The 18,986-nt window shown below is 40.0% G+C and overlaps 1 protein-coding gene and 1 long non-coding RNA gene across 2 annotated transcripts in view; one reads left to right on the forward strand and one right to left on the reverse strand.

Annotated features, from left to right (window-relative positions):
- Positions 1-300: 300 nt before the first annotated feature.
- On the reverse strand, positions 301-3,392 carry LOC120546998. The gene is made up of 2 exons (XR_005637011.1): positions 2,854-3,392; positions 301-588 (listed from the first exon to the last, which is right to left on the reverse strand). It is a non-coding gene; the product is annotated as an uncharacterized LOC120546998 (long non-coding RNA).
- A 7-nt stretch (positions 3,393-3,399) lies between these two features.
- Positions 3,400-18,986, forward strand: part of slc16a10 (solute carrier family 16 member 10) — a 51,480-nt gene continuing 35,893 nt past the window's right edge. Inside the window, exon 1 of the mRNA XM_039782330.1 lies at positions 3,400-3,727. Coding sequence (XP_039638264.1) covers positions 3,400-3,727 — 328 coding nt within the window. The remainder of the gene's footprint in view (positions 3,728-18,986) is intronic.

Raw genomic sequence — 18,986 nt, forward strand, 5'->3', positions numbered from 1 at the left:
TGTTATATATATATATATATATATATATATATATATATATATATATATATATATATATATATATATATATATATATATAGGTTGCCATGTCCTGCAATTTACCTACATTAAATCTTAAAAAAGGAAATAGTTTGCTTCAACGCTGTGCAATAATGTTGTTAAATGGACTTAGTGTTTGACCCTTCTACATGCATTAAATCAGACATATCACCTGTATAAACAGTGCAATTGCAGTTGTGAAAAAAAAGATATAGCACTTAAGGAGCCTTACTACTAAACTTAAAAATGACCAAACCCTGCTTAGAAATAAAGCACTTTATTCATAGTGAATGAAATGGAAATATAAAGTGTGTATACATAATGCACAGAGTAGCAGATGTTAACTGTCCAGATCATGTCCTCCACCAGTCTAAAGGGTTTCTTGTCTACTGAGGATGTGTCAGCTGGTAATGTAGACTCTCAGGTTACAGAAGTCATCCTGTGGATACTGAATCTTTCCTGATGCTGCTGTGTTGTCTTCAGACCATCATCACTTGGCAGAGACTCCTTTGAAAATGGCTTAACTTTGGAACCTTATTTCATATATCCCTGTAATGGACAAGCATAACATGGTTGGTATCAATGGATTTCTTAGATCGTATAGTTTCATATGATACCAAATATATTCACTAGCTCGCCTACAGGTTTAAGGAGCACCTAATAACATTTCAGACTGCCCATTCCATACAAAGACCAGGCTGGAGCGTGCTGGGATCGTCACTGGACACACAAATTGTTGAGTGGCAACAACGGCGCGGAAAAACAGTCTCAAAAGTACCCACACAAATAGAGATTTACACATATATTTACATTGAAAAATACTAAGTTCATTTGCAAATGATGAAATACGACTTACAAATTAGACACACGGACACAGATACGCATTTGCGGATACAAATCGCTCTGCATTCATTGGTGGATTGTGTTTCACACGTCCCAAAGTAGAGGCACAGATACAACACAGATTTATCAATACAAATCACTCTGTATTGATTTGTGAATTGTGTTTTACAAGTTGCAAATACTTATGAGACTGTTTTAGCACCATATATATCTCTGTGTGTGTGTGTGTGTGTGGTTGTGCGGTTGTGTGTGCTTGTGTGTGTATTTCTCTGTGTGTGTGTGTGTTTGTGGTTGTTTGTGTGTGTGTGTGTGTGTGTGTGTGTGTGGTTGTATGTGGTTGTTTGTGTGTGTGTGTGGTTGTATGTGTGTGTGTGTGTGTGTGTGTTTGTGTGGTTGTGTGTGTGTGTGTGTGTGTATCTCTGTCTGTGTGTGTGTATATATCTGTCTGTGTGTGTGTGTGTGTGTGTGTTTGTGGTGTTGAGTGTGTGTGTGTGTGTGTGTGTGTGTGCGTGTGCATGTGTGTATATCTGTGTGTCTGTGTGTATATCTCTGTCTGTGTGTGTGTGCGTGTGTGTATATCTCTGTCTGTGTGTGTGTGTGTGTTGTGTGTGTGTGTGTGTGTATATCTCTCTCACAGTATTAAACATTAAGCGATAGGAGTTACAGTTTTCGAGCTAGAAGCAGGACTATCAAAGGTGTTCCAGAGCCTCGTCTTGGTGTTGAGGCCTGAGGTCAGTTATCAGAGTCAGTCAGTTAGTCAGCTAGTCCATCATGTTGGCTGACAAATAACACCTCCTTTCTTCCTCTCCTCTTCCTCTACTCCTCTCCTTACCTCCTTTCTTCCTCTCCTCTTCCTCTCTTCTTTCTCTACTCCTCACTTCCTTTCTTCCTCTCCTGCTTTCCTCTTCTCCTCTCCTTTTCTTCTCCTCTTCCTATCTTACCCTCCTCCTGTGTGTGTGTGTGTGTTTGTGTAACTCCTCTCCTCATCTTCTTTTCTTCCTCTCCTACTCGTCTCCTCCTTTTCTCTTTTCTTCCTCTCCTATACTAATGGTCAATTATTCTTTATGATTATGGTTAATGGTTCATCCTAATTGAAGCCAGCAATCCCATTTAGCATCATCTTAAAATTAACTTTAATTATTAAATCCTTATATTCCACATCTTTCAAACATTCTGGGTATTATTCAACTTTTCAAAGACATTCAGCCTTTTCCAAAAACAAGATATTCCACATCCTTAAGACATTATTCATATTATACTTTTCAATTACATTCATGCTAATTAAACCCATTCCTACTTTTCAACTATTCTCCCTACTTCCCCTTCTTCCTACAAAAATCAAGCATTAGCATCAGCATTTCAACATACAGCATTCACAATGCAATTTCTTCAGAAATTGCATTCTCTAGGTGTGACTGTTATTTCCATTGTTCATCACACCCCCAACCAGCATCGTCAGACACCGCCTACCCAGAGTCTGGGTCAGTCCAAGGTTTCTCCCTAAAAGGGAGTTTTTCCTCACTACTGTCACATCTAGAGAGATAGATCTACTCTATCTGTAAAGTGTATTGAGATAACTCTTGTTATGAATTGATACAAAAAAATTTAATTGAAATTGAAATGAAAGTACAACACTATCTTAACAAGAAATAAAAACAGAAAGGACAGTAAGAAATATAAAAAGAATACTGTTAAATATACAGAATAACAATACAATAGAATTTACAAAAAGTATACAATAACAATTGAAGAGAGGGAAGGGGAAGGAATAGTGCAATATCAGTATAGTCTGAGATTTAAGATTTAAATATAAATATAGTGCAAGGGAAGTCAGTGCAATGGTAATCTATTAATAACAATATTGTAATTGTAAGATCTGCCTAGTAACTTAAAGGGATTGTATTTAATAAAGCGGGTTTATTTCAAAGGGGGATCATATGTTTTTTATGGTTTCTTTGTCTTATGACTTACTTTTTCATTTTCTGCTCACTCATCCTTCATCCTTCTGTTCTGCATGTCCGTCCATCTGCTAGCTTTGCAGTTTGTCAATTTTTAACAGCTGGAAAGGGGAAGTGCGAGCTTTCAGAACCGCAGTGAGGGAGCTGCTGAAGGGTGACACATTAGGCTGAGTACATACATCCGCCTTTATCACCGCAGTCGTGGAAAACGATGCAATCGATGCAATATTTCATCTGAATTGCAATACTTGGTCGTCAAGGTTGAATGAAGCTGTCCAATCAGCTGCAGGATTCCCCGGAGCCCCGCCCCTTCGCAGTTTCTATTTATAATACTGCAACGGCGGCTTTTGACAGCTACTGTAGCCTAGGACCAGATGCTGCGTAAACAGCACCACCCTCTAAATACAGCTTCACGTTAATTGGTGGAACTTCACGCTAACTCGACAGACGTCAGTGTTCAGACATAACCTTTATTTTGAGTTTTATTTCTTTACTCCTGTCACGTCAACGTGCTGTTGTTGTTTTTTCTCATCATTGATACAAGCCTGATATAAAAACAATGACAGAAGGGAACAATATGCCAGAAGGTGATACAGCAGGTAAAGATGAGGTGCCCGTCGGCGTGCCCGCGGAGGAGAAGCGGTCTGAGGAGGAGAAGAAGGAGAACGGGCAGAGCAGCGTGCCCATTCCGGAGCAACCCGCGGCTCCTGGAGCGGAGGAGGTCGAGTTTGTACACCCAGAGGGCGGCTGGGGTTGGCTGGTCATGCTTGCTGCCATGTGGTGTAACGGCTCGGTGTTTGGGATCCAGAACGCCTTCGGGATCCTCTTCCTCTCCCTCCTCCGGGAGTTCGGCTCCGAGGACGATGAAGACCTCCGCTTCAAGACAGGTGAGGGAGGGAGTGATGGCGGGGCGGGGCGGGGGACACACACTGGGGGTCTGGTTTTTTTCTTTAAATGGCCCTAAAGTCAGCATGTAACGGTTAATGTAGTTATTTTAAATGTAGTTAAAAGTTATGAGGAAGGTCTTTAAACGTGTTCAGAGAAAGCTAGCTAACTTCTCTTAAAGTGAATTAAACCTTAACGTTGTGTGGAAACATCAATCGTTTGCGGCAGTTGAATTGAACCAGTGAACGTCTTTAGCCTAGCTACTAGCTATGCTTTAATTTACGTTATGTTAGCTAACTAGTCTGCTAGCAAGTAATACCATTTGTCGTTTCCTGGCGGCAGACGGGGGAAAATGCCACTCAAACTAACTGTGGTTACGTACAGCTGTAGGGATATAGCCTAAGCGGTTTAACGTTAAATTCCTTGGTACTGACACTAACGTTGTTGTGGTTGTAACGTTGTTGGTTTCTGTCCTGGGTGAAAGTTGTTAGCAGTTTGTAGTTGCAGTTTTCTGCGACTGTCTGGAAACACAAGAGACATGTGGCGCTTAAATGATGAATGAGCTCCAGATGCTGCTCTTAAAAAAAAGTGAAGTCACCTTCGCATTGAGCATATCAGTGAATAAACCATTTAACAGACATCGTGTTATTATGGTTCTTGAGGGCATTATCTAGTAAATTATATGTGGTGTGTATAGGATGTTCAAAGGTTTTGTGATCTATGTCTTTCTGATTTAGAGGGACAGTTCACCCTCAATACCACCGACAGCTCACAGAGCTCTCTGTCATTTTTTACAGAAAATGTGTAATAAGAGGTAATGTTTTGATAACTACCATGATAATGCCATTGTGTCATTTCCTTGTACTTGTTTTGAGAGCAAACTGTGTTGGGATTTAATGGATCTTGAAATTCCTGTGGGTGCGAACTTGAATTTGAAGACAAAGTAACTGCTGCTGCTGAAACCCCCTCAACTTCACACATACATCATAATTACTTTATGGATACTTTGTGCTATGAAGCAGTAAAAATGTAAAGTTATGGCCCCTTTTTTGTGAAGAACTTTGGTCACAGTCACAGTCAACATCTAACAAAAGATTCCATACTAACAAATGCAATATATAATATGGATATAGTCTCTGCACACACCACCCATGATGAGTGATGTCTTTGAGGCTGTGATGAGGCTGAGACAACTGGATGATGAGAATGTGAGGAGGTGGGGACGACAGTTGGACTCACTGGAGGCTCGCTTATGCAACTTCCACCAAGGGTTTCACTCTTTAGTATGACCGAACTCTTGAACGAGAGGATATTTATACTTTCTCATGCCTTGATAGAACTGCTTGAATCCTGTGAACCTGGAGTGATCATAGTGATCATGAACAATTAAATATGAGAGAAACAAAAAGTTAAGTAAAAAAGTTTAGTGAGTTTTTTTTTTGTTTTTTTTAAACCTTTTAATATAATAATAACTTATCGGGTAAGTTAGTCTGCAGAGTAGGGGTTTTACACTGCGCCTTTTGGAGCTGGTTCAAAGTCAGCTGGTTGTGTAATCATTTAGATTCCTTCAAACCTTTGAACCTGGTTCCTTTGGATTTGAATTTGACAAAGGTGCTGGGTTTTTTACAGCAGCTCTGTTTTGGGTTTTTAAGTAATTGGAATTAGTCAGAACTCTTGACGATTACAGATGGGCTTCATGATCAAGGCCCAGTTAGGAGAGAGTCCAACAGATTGGTTCCAAAACAAAAAGAACGGCACATGTTCTTGCTTATTTCAACTTGAATTATTCATCTTACCGGACACTTTACCGTCTCATCTTTAGGGTTGGGTACCGAAACCCGGTTCCACTATGGAACCGGTTCCTACGCAACCGGTAGGAATCGGACCGGATTAGAATGCAAATTTCGCAAAATTCCTCATTTCGGTTCCACTTAATGTGTCGACTGAAATGTTTTCCCTCTGTCGCTCCGAAATGCACGTAAAAATATCACCCTTTCTCTGTAGTCTACCGTTAGCTAGCTACAGTAAATGAAGCCTACTTTTAAAATGCCATATTTTCCCTCTGGGCTCACCAAAAACGGACGTAAAAGCATATTGACCATTCGCTGCATGTGATCACTAGTAAACATATTACATCTTTGATGTCATTTTTCAGTTTTTCAAGAATCGGTTTAGGAATCGGAATTGTTTAAAAAAATACCGGTTCGGCATCGGAATCGTAAAAATCCAAACGATACCCAACCCTACTGATCTTGCTTTGCTGCCTCTGGTTCTGGGTTTCCTCTCCATGAGGTCTTCAGGGTGTGGATGGAGCTCTGCATCTTGAACATCGCACATATTAAACCAAGTCATTTATCTCTTGCGTTATCTTGAGTTAATCATTAATGGGCATTTCACCAGGTTGTGTTCTGGGGCTGAGCATGACTTTTGAAATGATAGCCCACTGTCCTAGGAATTACATTTGTATGGGACATGTCTGCATTGCGCGATTTACACCCAATGCCAATGTTCAGTTTCAATGCAGGAAGTAGTGTGCCCTATATGTAGCAAGGGCGGAACATAAGAGGTGTGCTAGACGGGCGTGTGTAGCCAGTGCAACGTTCACGTAGGAGAGAGGTTATGCCCTGCAGACCTGCAATTAACGTTCACCTTTGTATTAACCATTACTACGACCTTGTTCTAACCCTATCTTTAGCCAAGGGATTTAGTTGCTTAAAGCTTTAGTGCGTAACATTTTGATATTAATGAACGTCCGTTACATTCAAGCCGTTGCCAAATGAGTTGCTACAAAGCTAATTAAGACTATCAGCTCCACACAACTCTCTCTGGATTTCTCAGTAGGACTATGTTCAGAAGATTGCGGCGTCCGGCGACTTTTGCGTGAAGAAAATCGAGTGAAGATAATAACCCATCCATCATGTTTTTTTAATCTTCCATGTCCTCCTTGGCTACTAGCAACTGTGTGGAGGAGGGGTGGGGGGGGGGTGGTGCAGGATCACGGAAGGCTTGTATCATGTGGACTCGCCGCCAGTTTTGTTGTCATTACTCGGAATTCCTCATGGGGGAGACAGAAACTACGCACTATAGCTTTAACCATAACCATACCTTAAAAGGTGAGTCATTTATTTTTAATGTATCATAATATATCATTCTATAGCTTTACAGTAGTGACCCTTCCGTATTCTTGGAGAAGCAGACAAGAGTAACGTTACCTGCACGATAGCTAAGTAATGTACTGCTGTGGACGTCAGTACGGATCGGATAGTCGCACATTAACACAAACTGCCAATGTATGAATGTAAATGTAACTTTTGTTTGTTTACAAGAAAACTCCGCCGAGCACCTTTAAGTGCGAAAAGTGACTTAAAGAAGTTGAGAGAGCTGGACTTTTAATCCAAAGTAAGTGGTTCTAGACCCAGTGCTGTCATTATTATTAGGGCTGCACAATATATCGTTTTTTTTTTTAAAGTCTTTATCGCAATACAATAGCAACTGGTGCAATTTACATATTGTGAAATGCTGCAACATATCGCGGTAGACTCTCAGAGGTTTTTTGTGTTAGTTGAAAGAAAATATCAGTAGAAAAATGCACTTTAAAAAGAAACTGGTATATATATTTTTTAATGTACCAACAAGCAGTTTGTTGTATTTAAGCAGAATACTGAAAGCAGCAGAAATGCAGAACTGAGCACACTATAATATCGTTATCGCGATATTCAACAACATTATTGCATATTTTCCTCATATCGTGCAGCCCTAATTATTATTTTACATATAAAGTGATTTTATTCTCTTGATTCCCTACATGTTTAGTTAGCTTCACCTCCCATCCTGCCACAGTGTGGGAATGTGGTTTCTCATCCTCTCACAGGCAACGTGCGAAGCCACCTTGTTAGCTTTGTAATAAGGAGTCTACAGCTACGTGAATACCATGCTGTATGTTTTCCTTTTCTTTGAGCTCTTACACTGTAATCCGATGTGAGAGTTGCATCATCTCCAGCTGTCATCCAGCTGTCACCCCGCCTCCACACCTCTCATGGCCCTGTCGCCAGTGCTTCGTTTAGTTAGAAATTCATCAAGGCTAAATGCCAAGGCTTTCCAGTCAATGGGGTTGTAGCAGTGTGGTTTCCCCGACCGGTGTACTTGCTGTGTCATCGGGTATGTTTCAATTACTGCATACCTTTGGAATGTGCCGTGCTTTGTTTTCCTTAGACATGCCAGCAGATGATAAAAAGCCTTCTCTTTTGTATAACGACATGGCCACCCCAGTATGAACCTTGGTGTTTCTTTTGGGACACCAGGATTTTCCCATTTGTCTGTGTGTATTGTAATCGCTGAAATAGATAGAGATAGGTAGAGAGATACTGTATTGATCCCCAAGGGGAAATTCAAGGTCCCAGTAGCTTAAAGACATCACACACAACATACACATACATCATCAACAGGATGATAAAATAACAAATCCACATGAACGTACTAAGGGATGTATAAGCATGAGACGCCTGCAGTGACAGTGCAGGGACTGACCCTGTGAGTCAGTCTGCATGGTAAGGTGCTCTATGAGAGGGTGTGTCATGGTGGTAGTGCAAATAAGTCCAATAGTGCAAGGAAAAAGTCCAGCATTAAATATATATAATATATAATACCCATTAATATAATACCCAATAATATGATCCAGAGCTACACCAAGGTCCCTAGTTTAGATCTGCAGCACACTGAAGATGTAAAATAACATTTCAAAGGTTAACTTCAAATTGAGTCTTTCTTGCTTCTCTGATGACAGTAACATTCATAGCATTTCCTGCTAAGACCAGTTTTTCCTGCACTAGTCCGCCTCCTGACGTAAGCACACATTCATTCCTGTGCCTTCCCCGAACCTTGTTTGTTCCCAGAGAGAACATGAAGTGCTGCTTGAACCGAGATGTCCACGCGCTACAGCAGGTCTTCCTGTCGTGAGAGGAGGGGTGACGGGCGTTAATCAGCTTCTCGAGTGGTTTGAAGTTGAACACCGGTGCAGAGGAAGTGCAGAGGATAGCAGGAGGCGGTGGGAGGGACATGTCGCCTTGACAGGCAGGATGAGAGGCCAGAAAGATTTGATAAACATCATGAATCATTCAATGGGATCCCTTTCCTTATGGTATTTTTGTCTCAGTGCGATCAGGAGATAAAGGAGGAGATGCTATGTGACAGAACTGAATAAGACAATAGTGATCTCTAGGGGTATGGGGGAAAAAAATCGAAAATCGTATGTATCATGGTTTTTTTTGTGATGATTTTTTAATTGGTTCTTTTCCCTAGAATCGTGATTTTTTTCTTCTTCTTCTATTTTAAACCAATGATTGAACTAAAAATTTTCTGTTTATACGGTTTGTACAGTTTTTTGTCTCAGCTTATCCTAATATTCTCTTTCCTGTTTACCGATCAAGTTCCTGCTGTTCTGTATGACATTTTGACTGTCTTGAAACTATTTGACCTTGTTTACTTCCGTCTGCCTTTCTCTAGCTTAGTGTTGAGAGGATGCATTTCACTTTGATCACTGAGTGAGACCTTTCGTTTAGAGCCCAGTTTGGCTCCGACAGAGTTTCACACCTTAACTAATGAAAGCAGATGGCATTGGGTCTATGCAAATCTACACAGACTTGTGAGTTAAATGTCTTCACAGCTTTTGTTTAGCCTTTTGTTTCGTGGTCAGAGAGAATTTTACAGCTTCTTGGGAACTTTTGTTCTCCACTGCACACTGAACCAGCCACAGAATTGGACCTTAAAGAACCTATTCTTCCACAATTTACAGTTGATTGACAGATTAAACTTAGTCAACAACAATCAGAGTTTCCCCCCAAAAAGTTGTTTAGCCCGGTGTCTTTTTTTCGACGAGGGCCCGGCTGGGGCTGGTCCCACACTGATGGCAGCATGTAGGGCCCAATAATGTCTGTAATAGAATCATGGACGGAATTGCGAAATTGAGAACTTGAAAAAGCTATAAGACCGACTCCATAGGGCCCTACATTAAGTTGGTACTAAAAGCTAACTGGAGATTTGGCCTGGTGGGCCACTAGGCTTGCAATACACTAAGGGGAACCCTGCCAATTTTGAAAATTAAGTAATTGTTATTCTGTTATGTCTAAATAAAAAGTGCCAAACATCAGATTCCTAAAATAAATGCAAATATTTGCTACTTTTTCTGTTTTTTTTATATTGTAGAGTAATTGTCTTAAGGTTTTAGATGGTTGGTCTGACCAAAAAAAAGGTATTTTTAAGTCATCACCTTGAGCTTTGTCACCTTGCAATGCATATTATTTTTTTTGGCATTTTATAGGCTAAACTAACTGCAAAATTAACACAGATTCATCGATCATGAAAGTATTGCTTAGCTGCAGCCAATAGCAAAGTAACTTGAAACTCACACACACTGTTTTAAAGGAGGGACTTCCCACTGTATCCTGTCTTAGATATGACCTCACCTATCTGCATTCTGCACACTCAGCTTATCTTAAGACACCATCCACATTTACACTGCAGCCCTCGGCCAGTCCCCTCCATCTATTACTGCACACATGTCTCTGTAGGGTCAGTATGCAGGCACTGCGGTTAATGAAGACCAACTGAAGGTTAATAGATACAGCTTTTACTTTAGCAGACATTTTAACATGTTTCTCATCACACAGTACAGTGATTCTCAGCTGGTGTGGGTCGCGGACCCGTTTGGGGTGGGTCGCGGACAGCTTGTCAATAAACAAATAAATAATATTTAATGAACATCTGATTTTGGACTTTTGGTCTTTTATTTTGAAAATAATATTTTGACGGACGTGCGTCAGAACAGTGTAGCAGTTGTTGATGTTCAGAGGCAAGATGGCGAAGCGCAAATATGACCCTCAGCTTCTTACTAATGTGCTCTGAATGCATAGACATGCATAGAAGTTAAATATCTAATTTTGTGGCCTTATTTATTTTGGGCAGTTTTCGTATTGAATTTATTTTAGTTACTTTTGTCCATGCAGTTGTAATGTTCCTCTCTGTTTGTTATTAATGTTCTCTGAAATGCACTTTGCACATGTAAATAATTGTATTTATGTTAAAAAAAAACGTGTGTTTTCGAAGGCCATTTTTGAAAAAATAAATTTGCTTGGTTTGAACTCTATAAAAGTGGGTCACAACTTAATGACCATAGGAAAATGTGGGTCACAGGGTAAGACCAGTTGAGAAGCTAACATAGTAAATGTTTAGGGCTTGACTTCAATATAAAGTAGGGGGGGGGGATCACCAGAGGCCCCACGATGCAATATTACCACGATACTTTTGTCACGATACGATATTATCACAATACTTATGTCACAATACGATATTATCACAATACTTATGTCACGATACAATATTATTGCGATTTTTAAACATATCGCAATACTCTGTGATATATTGCAATTTAACATTTTTCCAACTTCAAATTATGTCTCAAATACTTTGTTAACGTCTGTTTTATCTAAAACGATAAATTTCTCCAGCTGACCACCAGAAACAAAACCTCAACTGCACCATCTAGGCAATTGATTTTATCATTCTAGTACCAAAAAGTTAAATTGTCACGTGCAATTCATACATATATATCGATACTTGGCGTTGGTGTATCGATACAGTATTGCCACGGAAAATATTGTGATACTATGCTGTATCAAGTCCCCCACCATCCCTACTATAAAGAGGTTGTTTTTTTGGTACGTTTGGGACTTTATCTCAGACATGTACGGGACTGCCTGTCTGGCCTTCGGATATGATACTACTATGGCCTTAACTAGTGACAGATTAGCAAGCCAAGTGGCTGTGATGTTCATATGTCTGAAATGTTAGCAGAAAGGACATAGTATAGCAGTGTTTTCCCTCGGTTTGTGGAAGACATAGGTGCACACATTCAAGAAAAAGTGACGTTTTTCAATAAAAAGAAAATAAAAAAATGCAATTGTATTCATACATTTTGTGTCTCTTTGTGGGATTTTGCGTCTCTTTGTAGTTGTGTTATGTCTGTCGGTTTATGTACCTTTGTGCTAGTTTTGCGTCTTTTTCTACATTATTTTGGCCCGTTATTATTCAGGTGTCTGAAACGTTTGAAAAGCTAGAGCAGATAATAAATAAATGACACCCAAAAAGCTTCAAGGAAAAAGCTAAAGAAGTCCAACTACAATCATTAGATCTGAGAAAAGTCTTGTAGTTACATTTATTCGGCTTAGGTGCTGCCCAAAACGGCTCGGGCACTGCAACTCAATCTTATAATGGCAGGGAAAACAGACATGCAACAGTGTGTGCTTCAGTGGGATGTAATATCCTAGTAGATAATGATAAAATTGTGTTATGTTGTCATGTTAGGATGATTGAATTTCTTTTGGGGACAATTCCATCAGGTTTATCAGGTCTGCTTTATTTGCAGTTTGAATGGATGTGATTTATTTTTATATGTTGTTCCTCATGGAGACTGTATGCTCACTGTAGAAACCAACGCTCCTTTATGTGTGTCTGTGGGACTTTAACAGCTGCACATGTAAAAACCCGTCTGAGCTCCCCGCATTGAGACCCAACAAAGGACATACCAAGGCACATGTTGCAACACGCTTCTTCCTCAGACTCAAACTCACGTGCTGTTGAATCAGAATATGCTAAGAAACTACCTCCGCACAGGGTTCAAAATTAGCACCATTTACCAGCCAAATGCTGGTCAAATGTGCAAGTGGCTGGTAGATTTTTACTTCACTCACCAGCCAACAATGCTAATCTGCTGGTGAAATTTGAACAATCTCTAGCCATTTGGCTGGTGGATAAAAAAGTTAATTTTGGAACCTGCTCACATGAAAACTCTTGTTATAAACCAGGGATTTCCCTACCATTATAAGACTTAGGTGCAGCACCTGAGCCCTTTTGGGCACCACCTAAACCGAATGAATGTAAAATCAATATGGGCATCAAAACTAATTTAATGATTTTTCTCAAATCTAATGATTGTAGTTGGTCCCTCAGAGGACTTCTTTAGCATTTTTTGTCTTTAAAGGTGCAGTAGGTAAGCCTTATAAAACTAACTTTCTGTCATATTTGCTGAAACTGGCCCTATGTTCCAGTAGAACTACATGAAGGTCATTTAAAAAAACATCTGGCTCCTCTGGCACCACCTACAGCCTGTAGTGCGATTTGAGAAGTTGTCAATTTTCAAATTCTTTGGCTAAGTCCTGGATCTTCACAGTCTTACCTACGGCAACTTTAAGCTTTTTTAGTTTTTCTCTTTTAACTTTTCCAACGTTTAAGACACAGATATGGTAATACTAATAGACATGGGCCGGAATGCGATTCTGACGATATGATAACCTTCAGCAAAAATATCACGGTTTTACGGTATAGCAATTACAGCTTTAAAATGCATTGTTTTTTAAATGTCTGGGTAAAAAATAACATTGAACACAATGTATTTCTTCTTTTAAGATAATTTTAGGGCTTTTCTGCCTTTAATTTTTGAATGGACAGTTAGGTGAGAAAGGGGAAGACATGCAGGAAATCGTCACAGGTCGGATTCGAACTCTTGGACCGCTGCATCGAGGCATAAACCTCTCAGTATATGTGCGCTTCCTCTGCCACTGAACCAACCCGGCCACATGTAGTTCATTTTTAAACACACTGCACACTGGCAGAGAGTGGGATTTCTAAAGTGCACTTTCTGACTTTACTCATAAAAAACAGCTCGTACCTTAGGAACGGTATGACGAAAAAAAATGAAAAAAACCACGGTATACCTTAAAACCGGTAACCGGCCCATGCCGAAATACTAAGGGTCCAAAATTTTACGAAATCACACTCTTTTTAACCCTTGTGATGTCTTCCCGTCAAAATTTTTTAATGTTTGTATCCCTTTTTTAGACATTTTGTCACTTTTGCCGGCGTTTAAGACGCTTTTTCCAACGATTTGGCGCTTATTTCGACGTCCCATATTTCTGATATAAAAAACTTTCAAATTTGACTTGAGGACAACATGAGGGTTAAATTGAAAAACGTAATATTTTCTTAGAAACATCGCTACACTCAGGCGTGTTGTATCCATGCTGAGTTAGAAATGATTATAAATGCCTTTGTTTCCTCTCGTTTGGATTACAGTCATTCTCTTTTTACTTGCCTCACTAAATCATTTGTAGATCGTTTACTGCTAGGTTGCTGACGAGGTCATGGAGTTCATGTCACATAACCCCTATCCTGGCATCTTTGCGCTGGATGCCTGTTAAATTCAGGATCAAATTCAGATTCTTGTCATTACTTACAGAGCCATCAATGGTCAGGCACCGGCTTACATAAGTGATCGGTTTAATCGGTACAGCTTGAATCGTGATACGAATGTGAATCGATTTTTTTGAACACCCCTAATACAGACCACATCTCAATAACCTTTTTTGAACTCTTTGCATGGCCCAAACTACAGTTTGATGCAATGGATTGTTTTTACCCATCCAGGCAGATGCTCTGTCAGCATCATGATGCATGTATGTAAAGCTGTTCTTGCCTCGAAAAAGAGCGTGGTCAAAATATCTGCAATAAAATAAATACATTGGAGCTTCATGTGAACTCCCTCCAAACAGCTGCTTAGACGGATTAGGAGTTGTTTGTGCAGTTACAAAAACCCAGATGGGTGTTGTTGGGCGAGCTCTTTTTAAACCAAGGATCTTCAACAGGGGGTCCGGGACCCGTAGGGGGTCCTCAGAGTCAATTCAGGGGGGCCTCCAAATCAACGTTAATTTTGAAAGAATTTTCAAAAATGTAAAAGTCTTAACATGAATCCTGAATGTATTAGCAAATATAAATCTATATATTCATTAATTAATTAATCCACTGTGCCACATGTATGTTTTAACATTAAAACATGATTTATAAAATCATGCCAACAATTATTAGGCTATTTTAATAGCTTAGTATTCTATGCAAAAGGGCTATGTATAAAGGTTTTAGGCCGCCCTACATGTTATTGTAGGCCCAGTTTAAGATGCAACTTCATTTTATACAATATATGTAGTAGCGGGTCCCTGCTCTGTCTCTCTTTCAGTGAAGGGGTCCTTGGTTTAAAAAACGTTGAAGACTCCTGTTTTAAACTGTGTTTTGTCCGATAGGTATCGCAAGTATTGGCTCTCGTGACATCCCTAATTCATAATGGTCTTAAAAAGGTCTTCAAAATTCTTAAATTTGACTTGGTGAAACCTGCAGAAACCCTGATATGAAAGGCACCACTAAATAAAGAATGTTTCATTTTTTAAAGTGGTTTTCTACTGATATTTTCTTTCAACTAACACAAGTAATCTCTGAGTGTCTTTTGCGATATTAAGCAATACAAAAAAACATATGTTGTGCAGCCCTAGAACCTGGATTACTTTCCAATCTGATGCCTATACAGTATTATATAGCTGCGGCATTTTATTGAGGGAAGCCGCATTATTAGATAGACCTGACTGCCTCATAGTCTTAGTTTGTACCAGCAGTTTGATGCCTTTTACTCAACCAACGTGGCACCAACTGCACTATGTCTCATTTCAGGTAACACAGGTTGCTTGATAGATGCCGTGCAGACTGCTACATTTGTTGTTTTAATCATTTATCTTAATTAGTGCCTGTGGTTTGTATGGTTTAATCCTAGTTTCCAGTTCTGATAAGGCAGTAAATTGCTTCACAGCCCCACAGAGCGCCCTGTTATTCATTAACTAGCTCTTAGCTGGTTGAGGCTGCAGAAGGGTTCTTTATGATTAACCATGGGGAGATTTAAACAATAAGAAAATTGCTGACCTGTGCTGTTTTTGTCTCAGTGGGAGTTAGCTGCACTTCTCTCACATTGCTCAAACCAAAGACAACATATAAACCTGTTCTGTCACATTATTAACACTAAATGATTGTCACAATAAAAGATTGCTTACAGTTTGAAAAGACAACATGTCACTGGCATTTCATTTCTATGGTCTTGTGGCATGAAGACATTTGAAAGGACCAGGTAGGACATATTCTGTTTTAGACGAGTTTATCATGACAGGCTGACTGACGTCCTCAGCTCTCACATGGAAGCTGTTGTCTTTTTCCAGTGCCAAAAAGAGACTCAATCAACCAATCACAGTGCGTAATGCTGGGGCGGGCAGGTCCAGCCCATAGACTGGCCTGAACTGCCAGGTCAGTGGCCTTCACATCTGTGTTCCAGGCTCTGGTTCCCTCACTGTGGGAATGCCAGATGGGGTTATTCCTGGGCCTCGTGCCATAAAAGCCACTTGCCTGTCGTCCAATGTTAGAGCAGCCAAAGTAGGGCTGCACCTAACGATTTTATTTTCATTGTCCATTAATCCGTCGATTATTTTCTCGATTAATCCATTGTTACGTCGACAATGGATGGATCGATGTTGATCAGTGTTTTCCAAGATGACGTCCTCAAATGTCTTGTTTTGTCCACAACTCAAAGATATTCAGTTTCCTGTTAGAGAGGAGTGAAGAAACTAGAAATACTCACATTTAAGAAGCTGGAATTCAGAGAATTTTGACCAACGTTTCTTAACATTTGCGCTTTTTTCCGATGCTTTTGACGGTTTTTTTAAACGTTTTTCTCACTTTTCTCAACCCTTTTTTTAATTCATGGTCAATAAACCTAATTTAAATGACATTAAACCTAATTTTTGAGTTTAAAAAAAGCAAATATTATGAATTATTTTGACTAATAGTTAAGATCAGAGGATGTTGAGTGGATCACAGACTGGTTTATGTCTAAGTTTAGTCAAGATGCGGTTTAAAACCATTTAAACAATTCTTTTCAAATGCTTTAAAATTTAATAAAAAACACTTAACATTCAATGGAAGTAATCATTTATTTTGCCGGCGAAGAATGTTGTATGGGTTTCATAGAACATACATCTTATTTTGGGGCACTTTGCTTGAAAAAAACCCAACATATTTCATACTCAAATTTGACCCGAGGACAACACACTAAACTCATGCGGTTGACTGACGTTCCTGTCAAAAAAAAAAGTCATCTGACCATATTTTGGCTGAATATTATTCTCACCCGGTGTGAAAGGAAAACATGACACATGAAGCCGATGTTTTGACCCTGCATGTGAAACTGACACGCTGACTGTAAGGTTCAGTTGAAAATATTGTTTTAGTATCGCTGTCCGTCTGTGAGGGCCTGTCGTGCTGAGCGTGAGGTAGCCCAGGTATGTGTTTCACAATCACTTACACACACAGCAACAGAGTTTGACCAGCCTCTGCCAACATTAGATGAAATGTAGTTTAAGAACTATGACCCTGACCCAGGTAGGCTTGTGCAACGCAGACTGGATGTTAACTCTTCTACACATTAAAGGTGCTGTAAGAGATGCTGTGCAAAGACAAATACACCCTCTACCCCCTTCAGAAGCTCCGCCATCCCAGATCCACGGACATATAACTACTGGCCGGCCGGCACGTTCACATGCTGCCTCCCTCCTGTTGCTGATTGGCTGGAACAGTGTTTTGTTGCTTGTGCACTTCTTTCTGTTTGTTTTCCATTTACACAGCCAAGGCTGTGTATTAACACCGGATTTTTTTCAGTGCACACAGAAAATAGAGAGCTAGGTGAAAAAAAGTGTATTGGATTAACATCACTAGGGCTGGGTATCAAATTCAATACTTTTTAGGCATCGATCAAATTGCCTCTAAAGGAGTATCGAAAAATATCTCGTCTTTCAATACCCAATTTCAAAAACTAAGGAGTTAATCTCATCAGCGTCAGTGAGCCAATAAGCATTCAGCACGCTTCCACCAAGATCTAATAATGTCTGTGGCTGTCTAACACTACAGGTCGTAGACGCAGGAAGGAAAAACTCTACGTTACGCAACTGATACAATTTTATGTGTAACATTGGAATTTCTTTTTGTTTTTATAAAATTGGTATGCAAAAAAAGTTTAGGAACAAAGACACGGTATCGGTACCAGTATCGAACATTTTTGAACGATACCCAGCCCTAAACATCACTTACTATACCTTTAACAAGAGAGAATATGTTTCCCATAGACTGTATAACATATCGATGTAGTCTCCGTGATGTCACCCGTAGGTTTCTGAAGTGCAAAAATGAAGCTCAAAGTGGGTGGCTCTTGGTGGCTCCGGCAGTTGCCATCTTGGCAGTGCCTGAAGTTGCCTAACTGCCGGCTAATGCAAAAATGGGTGGAGCGGAGGCGGGTCGAATGAAGCCTACAGTCTCCTGGGACAGCAGCCACCTGTCTGAAGCGAGTCACCTTTTTTTATAAATTATATTGGGGGGGGGGGTGGGGTTTTGGAGCCTTTTGTTGCTGCAGTTTTGGAACAGGAGATGGCCGCTTAACATTCCCCCATGGTGCTGCTGGTGCTACACTCTTTTCCTGTCACCAAGGATTATAAATCACATTTTGTGATAATGCAACAGCCCCATACAGTCTTTGTCCCCAGCCTGACTTGTAGCTGTGAGGCAGAAAACATTGCAGCTTGATCACATGATCTGTGTGGGAGGCCTTCCTTTCTATTTTTGCTGTCCAGTTTTTCTCACTTTGGATTTCTACTGCCTCGTCCAGCTCAATGCAAAGTGCCATTGTCAGCTCAGCTGATCTAAAGAACCTGTTTATATGGAGGGGTTCAGTAATCAGACCCTACCTCTGTATACTGTTGCCACTGCAATCCTTTGCTAGGTATAAGTTCCTCCAACAGGTCCAGGTAGTCCCTTAATCTAAAATGGGAAACCAGTTGAAATGATGTTTAAGAATTCGATTCACTGCCAAAAGCCATAATCAGATCCTTAGCAGCCGGTTAGCTAAGCTTAGCATAATGGAAATATGGGAAAACGGCTTTGTCTGAAGGTAACAGACTTGCCTGCTAGCACCTCTGGAGCTCACCAGTTAACACTTTGCTTCTTGTTTGTTTAATCTGTACAAAAACTAAAGTGTAAAAACAACTTTCGTTTACTGGGGGTGTCCACCAGTTGCCTGCCACCACTCCCAGCCAAGAAATTGTGCATGTAAATGTAGCCCCATATATCATTTTTGTTCATCTATTGATTGCAAAAAAACATGAATAGTTAAGTCCTGCATCAAAACAACATAGCTGATTGGCCACTGTGGCAAAAGTGGCCAAGGTACAGAATAATGGTAGATTGTAGTCATAAAGTCAGTGAACAGACTCAGTAATGACAGTTACACAACAATATCAAATCAAAAGAACTCTGAGTGCATTGGATTGAGCTAGAGTGTGTTTTACTGTTCTA

Source organism: Perca fluviatilis, chromosome 18 (genome assembly GCF_010015445.1).
Source record: "Perca fluviatilis chromosome 18, GENO_Pfluv_1.0, whole genome shotgun sequence".
In the NCBI taxonomy this organism is placed as follows: domain Eukaryota; kingdom Metazoa; phylum Chordata; class Actinopteri; order Perciformes; family Percidae; genus Perca; species Perca fluviatilis.